The 17,393-nt window shown below is 39.8% G+C and overlaps 1 protein-coding gene across 4 annotated transcripts in view; it reads left to right on the top strand.

Annotated features, from left to right (window-relative positions):
- The window catches only part of LOC134351458 (corticotropin-releasing factor receptor 2), a 235,965-nt gene that overhangs the window by 155,318 nt on the left and 63,254 nt on the right, over nt 1-17,393 (top strand). For 3 of the 4 annotated variants that reach the window (XM_063057630.1, XM_063057640.1, XM_063057620.1), the window contains one exon: nt 266-351. In XM_063057630.1, the coding sequence (XP_062913700.1) occupies nt 266-351 (86 nt within the window). Of the gene's footprint in view, nt 1-265; nt 352-443; nt 478-17,393 lie in introns of those variants that run through there. The other variant, XM_063057647.1, reaches the window with a different exon arrangement.

The following is a 17,393-nucleotide window of genomic DNA, read 5'->3' as shown; positions in this document are numbered from 1 at the left end:
ATTAAAACATATTTGGATTTGCACTTGAACAGCCAGGACAAGTGCGGCTGCAGACACGGTATTGTAAGGTGAGATTAGGCTATGTAGCACATTATTGTTTGTCATAGACATAATGGTAGAAAAGACTCCTCCTATATTTTAATTTCCCATGCATCTATGACTTGACCATTATAATGAACATTGTGTGTCTTGTAGTAAATTTATTAACACATAAATTTCACGTTTAAGACCTGACCAATTTTTTTTGTTTTGCTTTCTCTTGCAGGAAACGTGTACAGAGAATGCACTGTAAATGGAACTTGGGCGTCTAGAATCAATTACTCCCACTGTGAACCCATCTTGATGGAACAAGTTAGTCTTGTGTGCAATTTTTAAAATTATGAATTGTAGCAGTATCTTCCACAGGGATCAATTTCGTATATTTGAAGGACAAATCCCACATCATTTCAAGGCCATGAACCAACAATTGTGGCCTAGGTGAGAACCTTGGTTCTCAATTCTCCATTAATTCTCCATTACTTCCCTTTCCCACTCAGTGCCAGAGGCTTGAGATTAAGGACTGTTAGATCCAACATCTCATGCACTCCATGCTGCAGAGAAATGTCATCCTCTTAATTTTAGTCATTGCAGCCTCCTCTCCCAAGCTATCATTGTGACCCTTCACCATGATCCACCTCAAAGTCAAAGTAAACGTATAATCAAAGTACATATACAGTATATCAGTATATACTACCTTGAGATTCTTGCAGGCATTCACAGTAGGAATGAGAAATACAATAGAATTAATGAAAAACTACACAAAATTAAAGACTGACAAACAACCAATGTGCAAAAGAAGATAAACTGTGCAAATACAAACTAATAACTAAATAAATAAATAATACTGAGAATGTTAGTTGTAGATTCCCTGAAGGTGACCTTCTATTCTTGGTCATCTGACCGTCTAATTCAGGGGTGGCCAACCTATGGGGCATGCTCCAAAAGTGGCACATTGATTGATGAGAAGTGGAGCATTGCACCCAAGTGATAATAGTAAAAAACTAAGCCTACTCATGCAAAAAGTATTAGCCAAAAACTGATTAAAATCTGTAACAGGAATTCAAGTAGCTTAGAGCTAGGAATGGGTTTTACTGAGAATAAATCTAAAACTTAGCAATTATTTTTAGCGATTTTATTATTTTGTGCACATCTTTTGGTGAATGTTATCTTCTTTCACATTAATCTGTTTTTCAATTTTAAAAAATGTTCAATGAGTCAAGCTAGGAAAGAAGGACTTTTGTTCTGCAGTCGTTCCATAACTGTTCAATACACATTTGATACTTGTTTGATCCTGAGGCGCCAGGCGTCTGTACCAGCGGTGTGTCACAGGTTTTTGCCAGTCAGTTTACAATTGACACTCGTGAGCTACGGAGTTGTGCTTTGTTCGTCCTTTGTTGACGTTTGCAGTGTGTACTTTTTCGAAAATTAAGCCTTGTTTTTGCATTCAGTTGCTCATCACAGTGCAAAAGAAAATGAGCAAAAGAAAAGCAGAAAGTGATAGTAAGCGTGAATCCATCCAATGAACAGTAGGAAAATGAATTCTTATTTATAGCAGGTCGGTTGTGCATTGTTTGTGAAAACACTTCCTCACATAATAGAAGTCATGATCTTAATAGACTAGTGCTTGGGTCTGAGTTACGGAAAGAATATGTGATTAAGAAAAAGGAAGAAATCAAAAGAAAACAAAATATGTTTGTTAAATTAAGATAAGTAATGTTTATCTTGTTTTTATATTAAATTGATATATCATGTAAAATGCTAAATATGTCCATATTAACATATTTTTACAAGAATTCAATGGGGGTACAAGAGTTGTATGGCACATCTGAACTTGTGTGTGAAAAAAATTGACGCATGGAATGTAAAAGGTTGGCCACCCCAGTCTAATTCCTTCTAGATAGAGGACTCAACCTTCTGGACAGCTCAAAGAAGGGTACCAGCAGATCTCCATGTGTAACCCCTCACGAGAAAGTTTAGTTTCTGAGATCCCGTCAAAACAGCATTCACATGAACGCTGATAATTCATCAACTAGACTCATTTAAGCCCATTTAATTCACACTCTGCCATTCTAGAAATGCCAATAGTCAATTTGAAGACTTATTGTTGTAACTCATCTCATTTAGTTACTTTATTGGATTTAGAATTAATATAGGAATCTTAGCTACTGCAAACTTTGAGAGACGTTTCTTAGAAATGCAATTGCATTGTTTTATTTTTCAGTGTTTGTGCAATTGAGACTCAATTTCCTATTTCAAATTAAATTGTGATAAGAACTCTTCCTGTTTTTTATTTCATATTACTTTGTGATACTGTTCCTACACAGTAGAGGAACTTGATTAAAGTAGTTCGCCCACAATCAGCTTGTCCCAGGAGAACTATTCCTGTAGCAAAGGCACAGATAAGTCTCTCACTAACATCACACCTCTGTGCTATCTTCTCCCATTTTAACATCACCCTCCCCCTCACCCATTTCACGTATCCTAACACCCCAAACCTCTTGACCATTTGCACTCTAATTTCCCCTTAAAGATGCTGGTAGGCCTTGGTCTCCAAACCCACCAGCACCCTTGCACTCCCCTCCCCCAACAGCAACCACTTTCAGAACCCGCTGTTACTTTTGTTCATTTGACCATTACCACCTCAGCCCTCATCTTCCCAAATATGTTATCTTAGACTCACAGAAGTAGAATAAACCTACACTTAACTAAAATAGATATTATTCAAACAAACTAGACATTCCATGAATTAAGTTGAAATAGCATGTCATACTCATATTGCTGCCAACTTTCTAGCAGTGGCATTATAAGATCTTTGTTTCTTTGTTTTACTGAAACAATTTCCATGCCCACTTCAGTTTAGTCTTAGTGGGATGTCAGCCGAGAAAGCATTACTATTTATCACGAGATTTTGCTTTTGGACATGGTTGATTGAGATACTACTGATAGTTTTTGAATGATTGGCATATTTTACTTCATCTATGAGAGGCAAAAATTTGGTTTTATGGACTTCAAAAGAATCAGAGTTCGTGAATTCATTTCAAGGTGGCAATACCTGAGCAAAGTATGTAATTACAGGCGACTAGATACTAGAAAATCTTAACAGCAGAAGATAAGGTTTAGTGGCAGTTTCTCATGGCAGAAAATGATGCTCTTTGTGGTATCTTTCAGCATTCATCGAAATAATGCAAATTCAATCAAGAATTGTAGGAAAAATGTTAAAACTCTCCTTAAGAAACAAGTGACCAAGATGATTCTAGGTACTGAGGGTGTAAGTTATAATGATCATAAAATTGTTCACTAATAAACAATTTGCCAAAACTTGGTGACATACTGCGTTCAACCATTTCCCAATACAAGTAGTATGCATTTATCCTGCACATTGTTTCTTCTCCATAATGAAATGCCAATTTATACAGATAAATTTCTTTTCTTTTCTTTGCCATACTAATGAATTTTTCATGCTCTTATGATACTGATAAGATATATCATCAGCTGTTCTGATTCCCTGCTAGAATCTCAGCATATTTTGCTCTCAGAACCAACTATGTAATGGTTCTACTTCTAAGATGCTTATGTTGAAGTTAAAAGGAATGCAGTCCTTTCATCAGTACTATCATATTGTAACTTGATGTTGATATAGTTGTAATGAGTTCCATTGATACTTTACTAGACAAGTACTGTCAAGATAGATTGATCATCAGATTATTATTTTGCCCGCTAACATTGTTCTTGGTTGTGTTGTCATGTTCCATTAGATTTCATCGTGTATTGTATCAGAGTAGGCAATTTTGCCATGTATTAGCCTGCAGCATTTCAATTTTTATGTGCTGCTTTGTCATTCTTATCTCTACAGGTTTAATTAGTGTAAACTTATTTCTGAGTTGTCAGTAGAATTATAGCATCAAGGAACAGGACAATGACACACAACTTGGTTCTCCAGTTTCCTCCCACATTCCAAAAATATCTATGCATTGATAGGTTGACTGGTCACTGTAAATTGCCCCTGGTTTGTGGGTGAATGGTGAAATGCGGAGGAAGTTGATGGGGATTGGGGAGAATGTGCTGGACTTAGAGAAGGTGTGGTCGGCACCTACTCAATGAACTGCAGAGCCTGTCTCCACGGTGTAAGGCTCCATGCCTCTGGTCCTAGTATTCAAGGTTAACTCCAGACAAATCTCTGCAATATGTTACTGTTACAGTGCTTTTTGTTTTAAAATGGGATACAAAGTTGTACTTTACCCACCTGCTGAGCTAGATGCAAACAAATACAGTGGATTCCGGTTAAACTGGGACACACCGGGACCTTTACATTTTGACCGAATTAAGAGGATTCCCCAATTAGCAGCTGTTTCATGGAAATAGTTAAAAAGTTATAAAAAGGCAAACTATTCTTTAACTAAGTAATAAATTCTGAATTTAGATAAAATATAGAACAACTTAGAATGCTACCAATACTGCTACAATGCTATAAATCTGTGTATTAGTTCCTAATACTTATCAAGGGAGGAATTCATCCAGTGTACACTGCTGTGTTCTTTTGTTTGACTGTAAGTGAACAAAATCTGCACAAGCACCTAGTACAGGTAGTGGACTGCCTTCATCCAATGCTTTCGAAGATTGCTTCCTCCAAATCTTCATTTTTATTATAACATTCAATATTGTTGTCATTACCTTCAAATTCTTTACCGCCAACTATCAGTGATAAAATTCACTGCTTTTTGAATAGAAACACGCAATACATGTCATTTTAAAACTGTTTGCTCTGAACGTGGGTATAGTGTTCAATGACCAAACAAGTGTGTGCGATTGATGCTAGCTAGAACCTGTTTGGCAATAGTTTCCTGCCCCAAATAAACAGCTGCCTTGATTAACCAATGGCCCAATCCACTGTATATAGTAGAAGGTGTAACTTCCTTTTCAACACTCTGCCCTTAAACAACTGGACTAAGAACAAAATAATGAGTCATTCATTTCACTGTTGTTGATCTGACCTTGAAAAGAGAAGGGAAAAAGGGTGTTTTGCACAGGAGAGATCTAGGAAAACCACCAGGGGGAGACTGGGCAAAAAGGGAAAGGATTACTCCTTTATAGGGAGAAAAAGGAAGAAGACTGGGAAAAGAGGAAAAGAAAGGGTTTAGATGTTTTAAAAGGAACAGAAAGTGTGGTAAAAAAAGTTGGGCAGTGGCATTGCTACTCAGGGATAGTATCACTACTGCAGAAAGGGAGGCTGTTGTGGAGGGATCGTCTACTGAGTCAATGTGGATGTAAGTCAGAAACAGGAAGAGAGCAATCACTCTGCAGTGTGTATTATAGAGACCCAAGAGCAACAGAGATGATGAGGAGCAGATAAGGAGGAAGATTCCAGAAAGGTGCAAAAATAACAGGATTGGGTCACCCAAGTTATCATGGGTGACTTCAACTTCCCTAATAGTGATCGGCACTTCCTTAGTGCAAAAGATTTAGATGGAGCAGAATTTGTTAGGTGTGTCCACAAAGGATTCATGACACAATATTTAGACAAACTGACGAGAGGAAAAGCCTAGGCAATGAATTCGGTCAGGGGGCAGACCTCAGTGGGTAAGTATTTCAGTGACATTGACCACAACTCAATGACCCAGCCTTGGAGAGACATAGTATAGGAAAACATTAAATTGTAAGAGGGCAATTTATGATGCTATTAGGCAGGAATTTGGGAGTGTAAATTGTGAACAGATGTACACAGGGAAATGCATAACACTAATGTGGAGGTTGTTTAGGGAGCACTTGCATGAGGGTCTGGATAGGTTTGTTCCATTGAGGCAGGAAAAGGGTAGTAGGGAGATGGAATCATGGTTGACAAGAGATTTGAGACATCCAGTCAAGAGGAAGTAAAAAGCATACTTAAGATTTAGGAAGCAAGGATCAGACTGACCTGGGGTCAACATACCCCTTGCTTAAAAGTATTGGTCGATGGCATAAAAAAGGTCGGGAACCCCTGCTTTAGAGAGTACAAAGTAGTGAGGAAGGGGGTTAAGAATGGAATTAGTTGAGCTAGAAGGAAAGCCCAAAGGCGTTCTACACATATGTAAATAACAGGAGGATGACTAGAGTGTAGATTTCAGTATTCACCAGCAAGAGGGAGGTTGATGAATGTTTAAGAAAAAGGTCTGGTATGCTGGAACATGTCAACATTAAAAAAGATATACTCGTAAATTTGAAAACGTTAGGGTAGAAAAGTCCCTGGGGCCAGATGGGATATACCCCAGGTTACTATGGGAAGTGAGGGAAGTGATTGTTGTGCCTTTGCCAATAACCTTTGTGTCTTCACTGGCCACAGGAGTAGTACCAGAGTGAGGCAAATGTTATTTCTTTGTTCAAGAAAGGTAAAAGGCATCATCATGGGAATTATAGATCAGTGAGTCTTATGTCAGTGGTAGGAAAACTGTTGGAGAAGATTCTTAGAAAGAATGTACAAGAATTTTGAGAAGCATAGTCTGATTTAAGTAGTTAGCATAGGTAAGTCATACTTCATGAGCCTGAATAAATACTTTGAGGTAGTGACAAAACAAATTGAAGGTAGATTAGTGGATATGGTATATATTGATTTTAGTAAGGCCCTTTCTCTTTGTGATTTTTTTGTAAATGACTTAGATGAAAAAGCGAAAGGGTTCTTTAGTAAGTTTTCAGCTGACATGAAGTTTGGTGGTGTAGTGGATAGGGTAAAATGTTGTATGCTACAAGAGACATTGACAGGATCCCATGGTAGGCTCATTCCAAAAATCAGAAGGCAAGGCATCTGGGAAAACTTGCCTATGAAGATTCAGAATTGGTTTTCCCACACAAGGTGGTACTAGATGGAGCATACTCTGCCTAGAGGTCAGTGACCAGAGGACAGATCTGTTTTGGGACCCCTGTTCTTATGGTCTTTAGAAATTATTTGGTTGAAAAACTGGAAGGGTGGGTTAGTAGGTTTGCATCTGACACGAGGCGTGGTCGTGCTGTGGATGGTGTGAAAGGTTGTCATATGTTACAATGGATATTGATAGGATGCAGAGCTTGGTTGAGAGGTGGCAGCTGGATTTCAATTTGGAAATGTGTGAAGTGATTCACTTTGGAAATGTCAACTGTCTCTTTCCCACTAAACATGCTGCTTGACCCATCAAGTTCCTCCAGCAGCTCTTTTTTATTTACTTCAGATTCTAGCATTTAGCATCCTGTGTCAGTATTTCAGCAAGTTAAATTTCATGATAAATCTTCATTCTTACCAAAACCAGTGCGCAGATCAGAACATGTAGCATCACTGAAAGGCAGGATTAATGATAGCCATGCAATTTTAGATCTCATTACCTATTAGGAATAGAATTTTCATTATGATGATTCAGATTGGTGAAAAAATAAAACATTGAGTTTTTAATCTCAGCAAGGAGGCCAGACTTGAATTATATATAAGAATTAAGTGCGTGTATGCTCAACCATCTGCCAAACCTGGTATCTCAAAAATAAATAGCTGTTGCGCTCCCTTGCTTAATGTATGTTTTCCTTAAGTAGGTTAACCAGATCAGAGGCTAGACCTGTATATGATCCCCAGTGTGGTTTTATTAACTCTTGGATACTTGGATCAAGCCATTTTAGATTTTTCTACTCTTCTATTCAGATCTTCTTGCAATAAAAGCCAATAATACTTTCCTAATTATCAGCTAAGTATGATTATCTTCATTGTGATAAGGTCAACGTATTTCTACTATGCCAGAATAAATTTATATCTGCTATATCTGTCAAGGTCATATGAATGAAGCATTAATTAGTTGGAGATTATTGACAATGATTACTCAAAGGATTCGGGTTTTCTGAAAGTGCAATGCCATTGGATTCAATGAGACAATGCTTTGCAGAGAGCAGGGTGACCGGTTTTGTATCTTTGCCTTTTTAGTCTGTGTCAACTCACAGGGTAATCCCATTCTCCACAAATTTTTCCTGTTATCTCTTCTGACCAATGTTACAACTCCATGCAGAGTCCAGTGGTGAAGCATACCTAGACCTAGGAGATATTACTGAAAGTGGTTATGGAATGGAATCTCTACTCAAAGAGTTTCCTCTTCTCAATAATAACCTACTTTTGTCCACATTCCCACTTAATGGCTTGTCTCCCAACAACCAGGACTGTTCTGACAACATGTACAAGTGGAGCAGCCTTTGAAATAGATATCATGAGCTCTAAACCAGAGGACTTTTGTTGAGGAATTTCATTAGTGGAGCAAAAATCTGTACAGCCTGCCTAACTCTTCTGAATCTACAATGGTTACCCAAAAAAGGAATTGCGTAGCTTTGCATATAGTCACATTGTTCTTTATTTACTTCACAAAACATGTCGCTTTTTAACCACTTCAACATTCTTGGACATTTTCTTGGCTTATATCTTGACATGACATATCACATAGAACAATACAGCACAGTATAAGCCATTCAACCCACTATTTTGTACTGACCATGTAACCTACTCCAAGATCAATCTAATCCTTCCCTCCCACATAGCACTCCATGCTTTTATATCCATGTACCTATCTAAGAGTCTCTTAAAAATCCTTTATCTGTGTAAAAAAAAATCTTCCCTTGGCAAACCTACTAGGGAAAAGACACTTGCTGTTCACTCTAACTATACATCTTAAAATCTTCTACAACTCTGTCAAGTCACCTCTCATCTTCGTGCACTCTAAAGAGAAAGGCCCTAGCTCGGTCAAACTTTCCTTATAAAATATGTTCTCTAATCCAGGCAAATCTCCTCTGCACCTTTTCTAAAGCTTCCATATCCTTCCTCTAATGTGGAGCCAAGAACTGAATATTTTGTTTTGCATTATAATGAAATGAATTAATGGGAACCAAAGGAGGCTTTTGTTAAGGGCTCATTGGCTGGTTGTAGGACAGCTTTATGGCTTTGAGTGTGGAGGAGTGTGGAGGGGCAGAAATCAGAGTCCCTATTGTATATTTGGTGAAACATGAATCCTGCAGTGTCACGAAGCAGCTGTTCCCTTATTATTTTCTTTTATTCACCCTTCCTATATAGAATAGTCTGAGCTCTTTACTCTATTTCTTCTGCAGCTCCAGGTTTTGATGTAGCAGAATAATTTGTAGTGCAGAGCAGTTCATCACCAATCTGGAAATTCTGAGTGGTGCATAACAAAAGGCACCTCTGGAACTGCTCGAGTACCTGAAACATGCCACTGGCTAGTTCATTCACACATTTAATCATCACGTGAGTGAGCTCGCACAATTAGCTTTCTGTGGTTGTATGTCATGAAACAACTTTACACTGGGAGATCCCATCCCAAGTTAGCTTCTCTACAAGTGCTCTACCAAGCCCTAAGGCAGGGGTGAAGAATTTATGACAGCCATGCCCGAGATAGCACATGAAAAAGATATTGTTGGCTCATGGCATGCACTGCCACCCCTCAATTCTTTAAACTCCACCTATAGTAAAAAGATGCATAAAGGTAGACATCATAAAGATGCTGCTTCTCCGGTTGGCTGGGTGTCAAATAGATGGTTGCACGAGCACATGACATTTCATGATATACTTTGAAATCATTGCAGACCAGGTGTATACATCAGTATTTGGGTGGTAAATGATTGGGCCAGTTGGCAATGACTTCACTCTGGTTCTATATTTCTTCTGTTCTTTGTGAATAAACAGTGATAATAACAGTAAATACTTAATGTAGTTTAACACCTGCATGAATATTTTTCAGTTGTCTTTTTAAAAGATTAATATTAATAATTTTGAATGGGTTTTCTAAAATGATACATTTGTTTCAATCAGTCTCTCTTACACTTTTATTTATAGTAAAAAAAAATGAAAACACTTAAATAAGCCACCCTTTTTCCTGAAAGAAGTCCATAATTATTGATACTAATTCATCAATCAATAATAATCTCTACACCAAATTACCATGACAAGCGAGAATTTTTTAAAAGATTATTGCCACCCCATCCTAAGGGATTCTAGTGCTTCGACTGCTGCATGGTGATTAGAAATCTTGCACACACCAACAGCAACGTTTCTGTTCCCACTAGCAGCAGGCTGATGTATTTGAAGTTTTTGTACAGGTAGTTTTCCTGGGCTGCGAGGATGAGTTAAGAGCCGCAGTGTAATTTTGCAGTTCCATAAAATGCTGGTCAGACCTCTCTTGGAATATTGTGTTCAGTTCTGGTTACCTCATTAGAGGAAGGATGTGGAACCTTTAGAGAGGGTACAGAGGACATTTACCAGGTTGCTGCTGGGTAATCATGAACAAAGCAGATGAGCTTAGAACATGGATCAGTACTTGGAGCTATGATGTTGTGGCCATTACGGAGACATGGATGGCTCAGGGGCAGGAATGGCTACTTAGAGTGCCAGATTTTAGATGTTTCAGAAAGGACAGGGAGGGAGGCAAAAGAGATGGGGGTATGGCACTGCTGATCAGAGATAGTGTCAGGGCTGCAGAAGAGGAAGTCATGGAGGGATTGTCTACTGACTCTCTGTGGGTGGAAGTTAGGAACAGGAAGGGGTCAATAACTCTACTGGCTGCTTTTTATAGACCACCCAATAGTAACAGGGACATCAAGGAGCAGATAGGGAGACAGATTCTGGAAAGGTGTAATAATAACAGGGTTGTTGTGGTAGGAGAATTTAATTTCCCAAATATTGATTGGCATCTCCCTAGAGCAAGGGGTTTAGATGGGGTGGAGTTTGTTAGGTGTGTTCAGGAAGGTTTCATGACATAATATGTAGATAAGCCTACAAGAGGAGAGGCTGTACTTGATCTAGTATTGGCAAATGTACCCGGTCAGGTGTCAGGTCTCTCAGTGGGAGAGCATTTTGGAGATAGTGACCAAAATTCTATCTCTTTTACCATAGCATTGGAGAGGAGTAGATACAGACAAGTTGGGAAAGTGTTTAATTGGAATAAGGGGAATTATGAAGGTATCAGGCAGGAACTTGGAAGCATAAGTAGGGAACAGATATTCTCAGGGAAATGTACGGCAGAAATGTGGCAAATGTTCAGGGGATATTTGCGTGGCATTCTGCATAGGTACGTTCCAATGAGACAGGGAAAGGATGGTAGGGTACAGGAACCATGGTGTACAAAGGCTGTTGAAAATTTAGTCAAGAAGAAAAGAAAAGCTTAAGAAAGGTTCAAAAATTAGGTAATGATAGAGATCTAGAAGATTATAAGGCTAGCAGGAAGGAGTTTAAGAATGAAATTAGGAGAGCCATGAGAAGGTCTTGGCAAGCAAGATTAAGGAAAACCCCAAGGCATTCTACAAGTATGTGAAGAGCAAGAGGATAAGATGTGAGAGAATAGGACCAATCAAGTATGACAGTGGAAAAGTGTATATGGAAAAGGAGGAGCTTGCAGAGGTACTTTATGAATACTTTGCTTCAGTATTCTCTACGGAAAAGGATCTTGGTGATTGTAGGGATGACTTACAGTGGACTGAAAAGCTTGAGCATACAGACATTAAGAAAGAGGATGTGCTGGAGTTTTTGGAAAGCATCAAGTTGGATATATCACCGGGACCAGATAAGACATACCCCAGGCTAACGTGGGAGGTGAGAGAGGAGATTGCTGAGCCTCTGGCAATGATCTTTGTATCATCAATGGGGCTGGGAGAGGTTCCGGAGGATTGGAGGGTTGCAGATGTTGTTCCCTTATTCAAGAAAGGGAGTAGAGATAGCCCAGGAAATTATAGACCAGTGGGTATTACTTCAGTGGTTGGTAAGTTGATGGGAAAGATCCTGAGAGGCAGGATTTATGAACATTTGGAGAGGTATAATATAATTAGGAATAGTCAGCATGGCTTTGTGAAAGGCAGGTTGTACCTTACAAGCCTGATTGAATTTTTTGAGGATGTGATTAAACACATTGATAAAGGTAGAACAGTAGATGTAGTGTATCTGGATTTCAGCAAAGCATTTGACAAGGTACCCCATGCAAGGCTTATTGAGAAAGTAAGGAGGCATGGGATCCAAAGGGACATTGCTTTGTGGATCCAGAATTGGCTTGCCCACAGAAGGCAAAGAGTGGTTGTAGATGGGTCAGATTCTGCATGGAGGTCAGTGACCAGTGGTGTGCCTCAGGGATCTGTTCTGGAACCCCTTCTCTTCGTCAATTTATAAATGACCTGGATGAGAAAGTGGAGGGATGGGTTAGTAAATTTGCTGATGACACAAAGGTTGGAGATGTTGTGGATAGTGTGGAGGGCTATCAGAGGTTACAGTGGGACATCGATTGGATGCAAAACTGGGGTGAGAAGTTGTAGATGGAGTTCACCCCAGATAAGTGTGAGGTGGTTCATTTTGGTAGGTCAAATATGATAGCAGAATATAGTATTAATGGTAAGACTCTTGGCAGTGTGAAGGATCAGAGGGATCTTGGGGTCCAAATCCATAGGACACTCAAAGCTGCTGCGCAGGTTGACTCTGTGGTTAAGAAGACATACAGTGCATTGGCCTTCATCATCGGTGGGATTGAATTTAAGAGCCAAGAGGTAATGTTACAGCTATATAGGACTCTGGTCAGACCCCACTTGGAGTACTGTGCTCAGTTCTGGTCACCTCACTACAGGAAGAATATGGAAACTATAGAAAGGGTGCAGAGGAGATTTACAAGGATATTGCCTGGATTGGGGAGCATGCCTTATGAGAATAGGTTGAGTGAACTCGGCCTTTTCTCCTTGGAGCAACAGAGGATGAGAGGTGACCTGATAGAGATGTACAAGATGATGGGAGGCATTAATCATGTGGATAGTCAGAAGCTTTTTTCCCAGGGTTGAAATGGCTAGCACGAGAGGGCACAGTTTTAAGGTGCTTGGAAGCAGGTGCAGAGGAGGTGTCAGGGGTAAGTTTTTTACACAGAGAGTTGTGAGTGCATGGAATGGGCTGCCAGTGACGGTGGTGGAGGCAGATACAATAAGGTCTTTTAAGAGATTCCTTGATAGGTACATGGAGCTTAGAAAAATAGAGAGCTATGGGTTATCCTAGGTAATTTCTAAAGTAAGTACATGTTCGGCACAGCATTGTGGGCTGAAGGGCCTGTATTGTGATGTAGGTTTTCTATGTCTCTATGTTTCTATTAGAAAGCGTGTCTTACGAGGATACGTTGAATGACCTAGGTCTTTTCTCTTTGCAGCAAAGGAGAATGAGAAGTGACTTAATGGAGGTGTACAAGATGATAAGAGACATAAATAGAGTGGATAGATAGACTCTTTTCCCAGGGAAAAGTGGCATATATGAGGGGGCATAATTTTAAGAGGGTTGGAAGAAAGTATTGGGGGGATGTCAGTGGTAAGTTTTTTTACACAGAGAGTTTGTGGGTTTGTGGAATAATCTACCATGTGTGGTGGGTGGTAGAGGCAGATGCATTAAAGACATTTAAGAATCTTTTAGGTAGTCACTCGGACGATAGAATAAATGGAGGGCTTTGTAGAAGGGGAGGATTAGATTGATCTTGGAGTAGCTTAAAAGGTTGGCACAACATTGTGGGCTGAAGGGCCTGTAATGTGCTGTGATGTTCTATCTTCTATTACATGTATTGTTGATTGCTCTGTAGAAGCCAGGCAAAACTGCAAATGTTGCATACAGACTGCTCACTCACAGTCATTAGCAGTGACAAATTTGACATAATTGGCAAGCAAACAATTAGTGATTTGTCTTATTGATTTGAGGCGGCTGTCATGAAAATCTTGCATGTGCCTGTGGGACAAAGCACTTGAAAGATTGAAAACCAAAAAAAAATGTTAAGGAGTTTTGTGACTGTCACAGCCACTGGTAATATATGGCCACCAGGACCAACTGGTAGCAACTTCTCTACTTGCAGGCTGTTAAATCCTGCTGTATAGGCTTAGTTTTCAAATTGTTAAGGACATTTCCTGAAACTCACCAGTGAATTTCATTGCATTGGAGGGGCTTTCTATCAGCTGCTTTGCTATTGCCTTTCTGATGTCCTAACCGATTGTTTCTTTGCTGGCAGTAAGGCTATAGAACGCTATTGTCTTGGTTGTCCAGTTAGTTATGTTGCTCATGATTTGAGTTTAATCTAAGGCAGCATTATTGGCCTGCCTCCAAATTTGATTAATTAGCCCCATAGGGGAAGAAAATAACTTATAAAGTATGATCCAATTAAAACAGTAAACACGAACTTTTTGGAAAGCTGCTAAGAAGCTGTGAGTATAGAATGGGGCATGGCCTGGAAGTTACACTTGACCTCCTTTGAGATGTATATTAAACTTGCATTTTAAATATGTCAAAATAATCTGCACAAATACTTACTTTCAAGGTGCAGACATTCTACCTCTCCCGGAAGTTCTGGGAGTCTCCAACATATTAACAGTGGCTCCCTGATGCCCGCAAATTATATACAATGTCCCGGAAATCAGTTTTTCTGAGAGTGAGTGAGCAAGAGAGAGAAAGCATGAGATCACGCGAGAGACAGAGAGCGAGCGAGACAGCGACCATGAGGGAAAGAGAGAGAGAGAGCGCACGCGCATGCCATGGCAGAATGTTCCAAAAAAAGAAAATATAAAATGTACGTCACCCCAGACCACCCTAAAGTGTAACCCTGCCTAACAGAGGTCAAAAATAATGACAGTGTTGCTCGCTGAACTGTTTGCAACAATGACTTTTCTATTGCCTATGGTGGGTTAGGACTGTAAAAGACATATTGAGGTGAGTTTAACAGGTGTCATTCCTTCATTAGCATAGCTAACGTTATTTAAACTAGCTGGCTAGCTGCTAAGGAGCTACTCTATTGCAGACATCCCACCTCTCCCGGGAGTTCCAGGAGTCTCTTGCAGATTGATGGTGCTACCTCCCTGAAATGAGTTTTTGCAGGGTGGGATGTCTGAAGGTGGGTGTTTTGTGGGGGTGGGGGGGATAGGGCAGTGAGCGGAAAATGATCTCCCTAACCTTTGCATCCTTTGGTAAGGGGCATTTACTACAAAACTCTGCCACAGATATTTTTCAACTTCTTCAGTTGTCACCGTGGATACAGTCACTTTGATTTCACCATGTCTCAGGAAGCCTGGGAATTCAGTGAATCCAACATCGTTGTAACAATGCATTAAATTTGCTCTAACTGAGTGGGCAAATGGAAATTGACAGCCCACCTCTCCCAAGGGAGTTGTGTAGAGAGTCGAACCTAATCCCACCAAATGTAGATGGTGGCTGCTTAGAGCCAATTTCCCGACACAATGTTATTTATGCCTGTGTGAACCCCCTCAGGTCCACTCAAACTCATTTCTCCTTCCAGAGTACAAACCAGTTCATAATATGGGAAGCGACTATTCGATCCTCCATGTGTGTTCTATCATTCCATCAGATCATACTAATCTGCAAAGCAACTCCCTTTAGTAACATAACTCTATAACTTGAATGTGATTAATAAAAATACCTGTCAGTATCAGTTTGAATAAGTCACTTATAAAGTTGGCAACAACTTTTTGGGAAGCAGTTTCAGGTTTCCACTACCCATTGAGCAAAAAGGTGTTTCAGATATCAAGTGTTGCAAAAATGTTGCAAAGGTCTTGACCTAAATTTTAAAGTTAACCTTCCTCTGCAAAAAAATCAAGCGTTTTTTCTCAGGTGGAGTTCAGAGGGGTCCAGTCATTGTTAACATCATGCAGCTTCTATTGATTGGGGGTTGTCAGGCTGAAGTTCAGTTTGAGATGAGTCAGTTATTATGCTTCTTAAGATCGCCAGTATTGGTTTCATTAATGTAGCATTTCTCTCTGTTTAAAGATCAAATTGATGGGAGAAAGAGGATTAGGAAGTGGTCAATTCATTAGTTATCAGTCCCTGTCAAGCATGCATGTGATGTGGACATTCTTGAGGGCTCTTGCGTAGACAATGATATAATCTAACAGATACTAATGCCTGAACAGTGGATATTGCTGTGGAATCTCCAACAAAAGGGGGTGTTGGTTATGACAAACCCATGCTCCAAACCCTTTGTCAGGAGGAGGATCATTTCAGTTGCCTTTCCTTAGTCATGCCATTCCAGAGGATCACATTCTTCCTGACCTAGACATTGAAATCTGCCAGAATGCTCACTTTATCTCATTTTCAGAAGGAGGCTAGGGCTTCTTCAAGGCCAGAATAGCATATGTGCTATTTCTACATTGCAGTGACCCTCTAGGAGGGTCCTGGAACACTTACCTCTCCCACTAGATGAATTGATGAAATGCCTAACAAGCTCATCCTTGACACCAAACCCATCCCATGACAATGACATTTGGTTCCTACTTGGCTCTACCAGAGGAAAGTATACCCATCATATTGTTATTTGAGCTGGCCATAATCTGCCCACCATGCCTCACTAAAGACATCAATGTCAACATCCAAGCATTGATCCATCAGGCAACATTAGCTGAAAGATGCACTTAAGGAACTTAACATGCAACACTTTGAGGAGTGTATGTTATCTATACATTATTTATTTCAATATGAAAGGTTGATTGCACTTCACTTCACAGGCCTGAGAGACCATAATGTTGGTCCAATGACAAGTTGTTGCAACTTGACTAAAGACCTGTGCAGTTTAAATGGAGGTTGTTTCTGCTTATGAGAATCTGGCAGTAGGGGGTCACTGCTTAGTAATAATGAATTTCACATTTCAGACAGCAATAAGATGGAGCTGATCATTTTCTCCAAGATAGTACTTTCTTCTTCAAACCTTCCTGGAAGTAGTCTTTGAATTTGTTTAAGGCAGATGTAGTTAGATTCTTCATAAGTAAGTGGGTGAAACTCTACTGTCCTTGTGGTAGGTGGGAATCTGGAGTTGAGGTTAATTTCAGGTTAGCCATGACCTTATTTAATGGCGGCCTCTTACTGTTCTTACTTCATCTTCTTGTATATTCAGATACCTTTGCATTAATTTTTACTAAGTGTTGTGTGAATTGAAACTATTGGCAAACAAGGCCATTACCAGAGTTGATATGACATATACACATGGTGTTGGCCTTGCATCCAGGGAAGTATTCGGAAGATCAATGGGAAGTAATAGCAGAACCCATGGAATCAACAGACAGCAGTGACCCTAGCCTCCTAAATCTTTGAGAGTTGGATACCTCAATGCACCTGATGATACCACGAACACGATCTCCACAAAATTCTCAAACTGAGCCGGTAGGTAAGTGAACCAGTGTCCTGTCTCCAGCCAACATCCCCAGACACATTCAGTCAGCTCTGATAGGCAGGTCACAGTGTTTGTTTCCCTGGAAACTAGACGCTAAAAACAATCACTCCACAATATTGTTGGGTGGACAGAAGAAACATTTCAAGGCCATTCTCCAAAACTCAGTAAACAAAGTGTAACTTCCCAACCAGCTTGTGGGAGTCT

Source organism: Mobula hypostoma, chromosome 1, assembly GCF_963921235.1.
Source record: "Mobula hypostoma chromosome 1, sMobHyp1.1, whole genome shotgun sequence".
In the NCBI taxonomy this organism is placed as follows: domain Eukaryota; kingdom Metazoa; phylum Chordata; class Chondrichthyes; order Myliobatiformes; family Myliobatidae; genus Mobula; species Mobula hypostoma.
The sequence above is the reverse complement of the archived record's forward strand: the minus strand, read 5'-3'. Positions and strand labels throughout refer to the sequence as shown.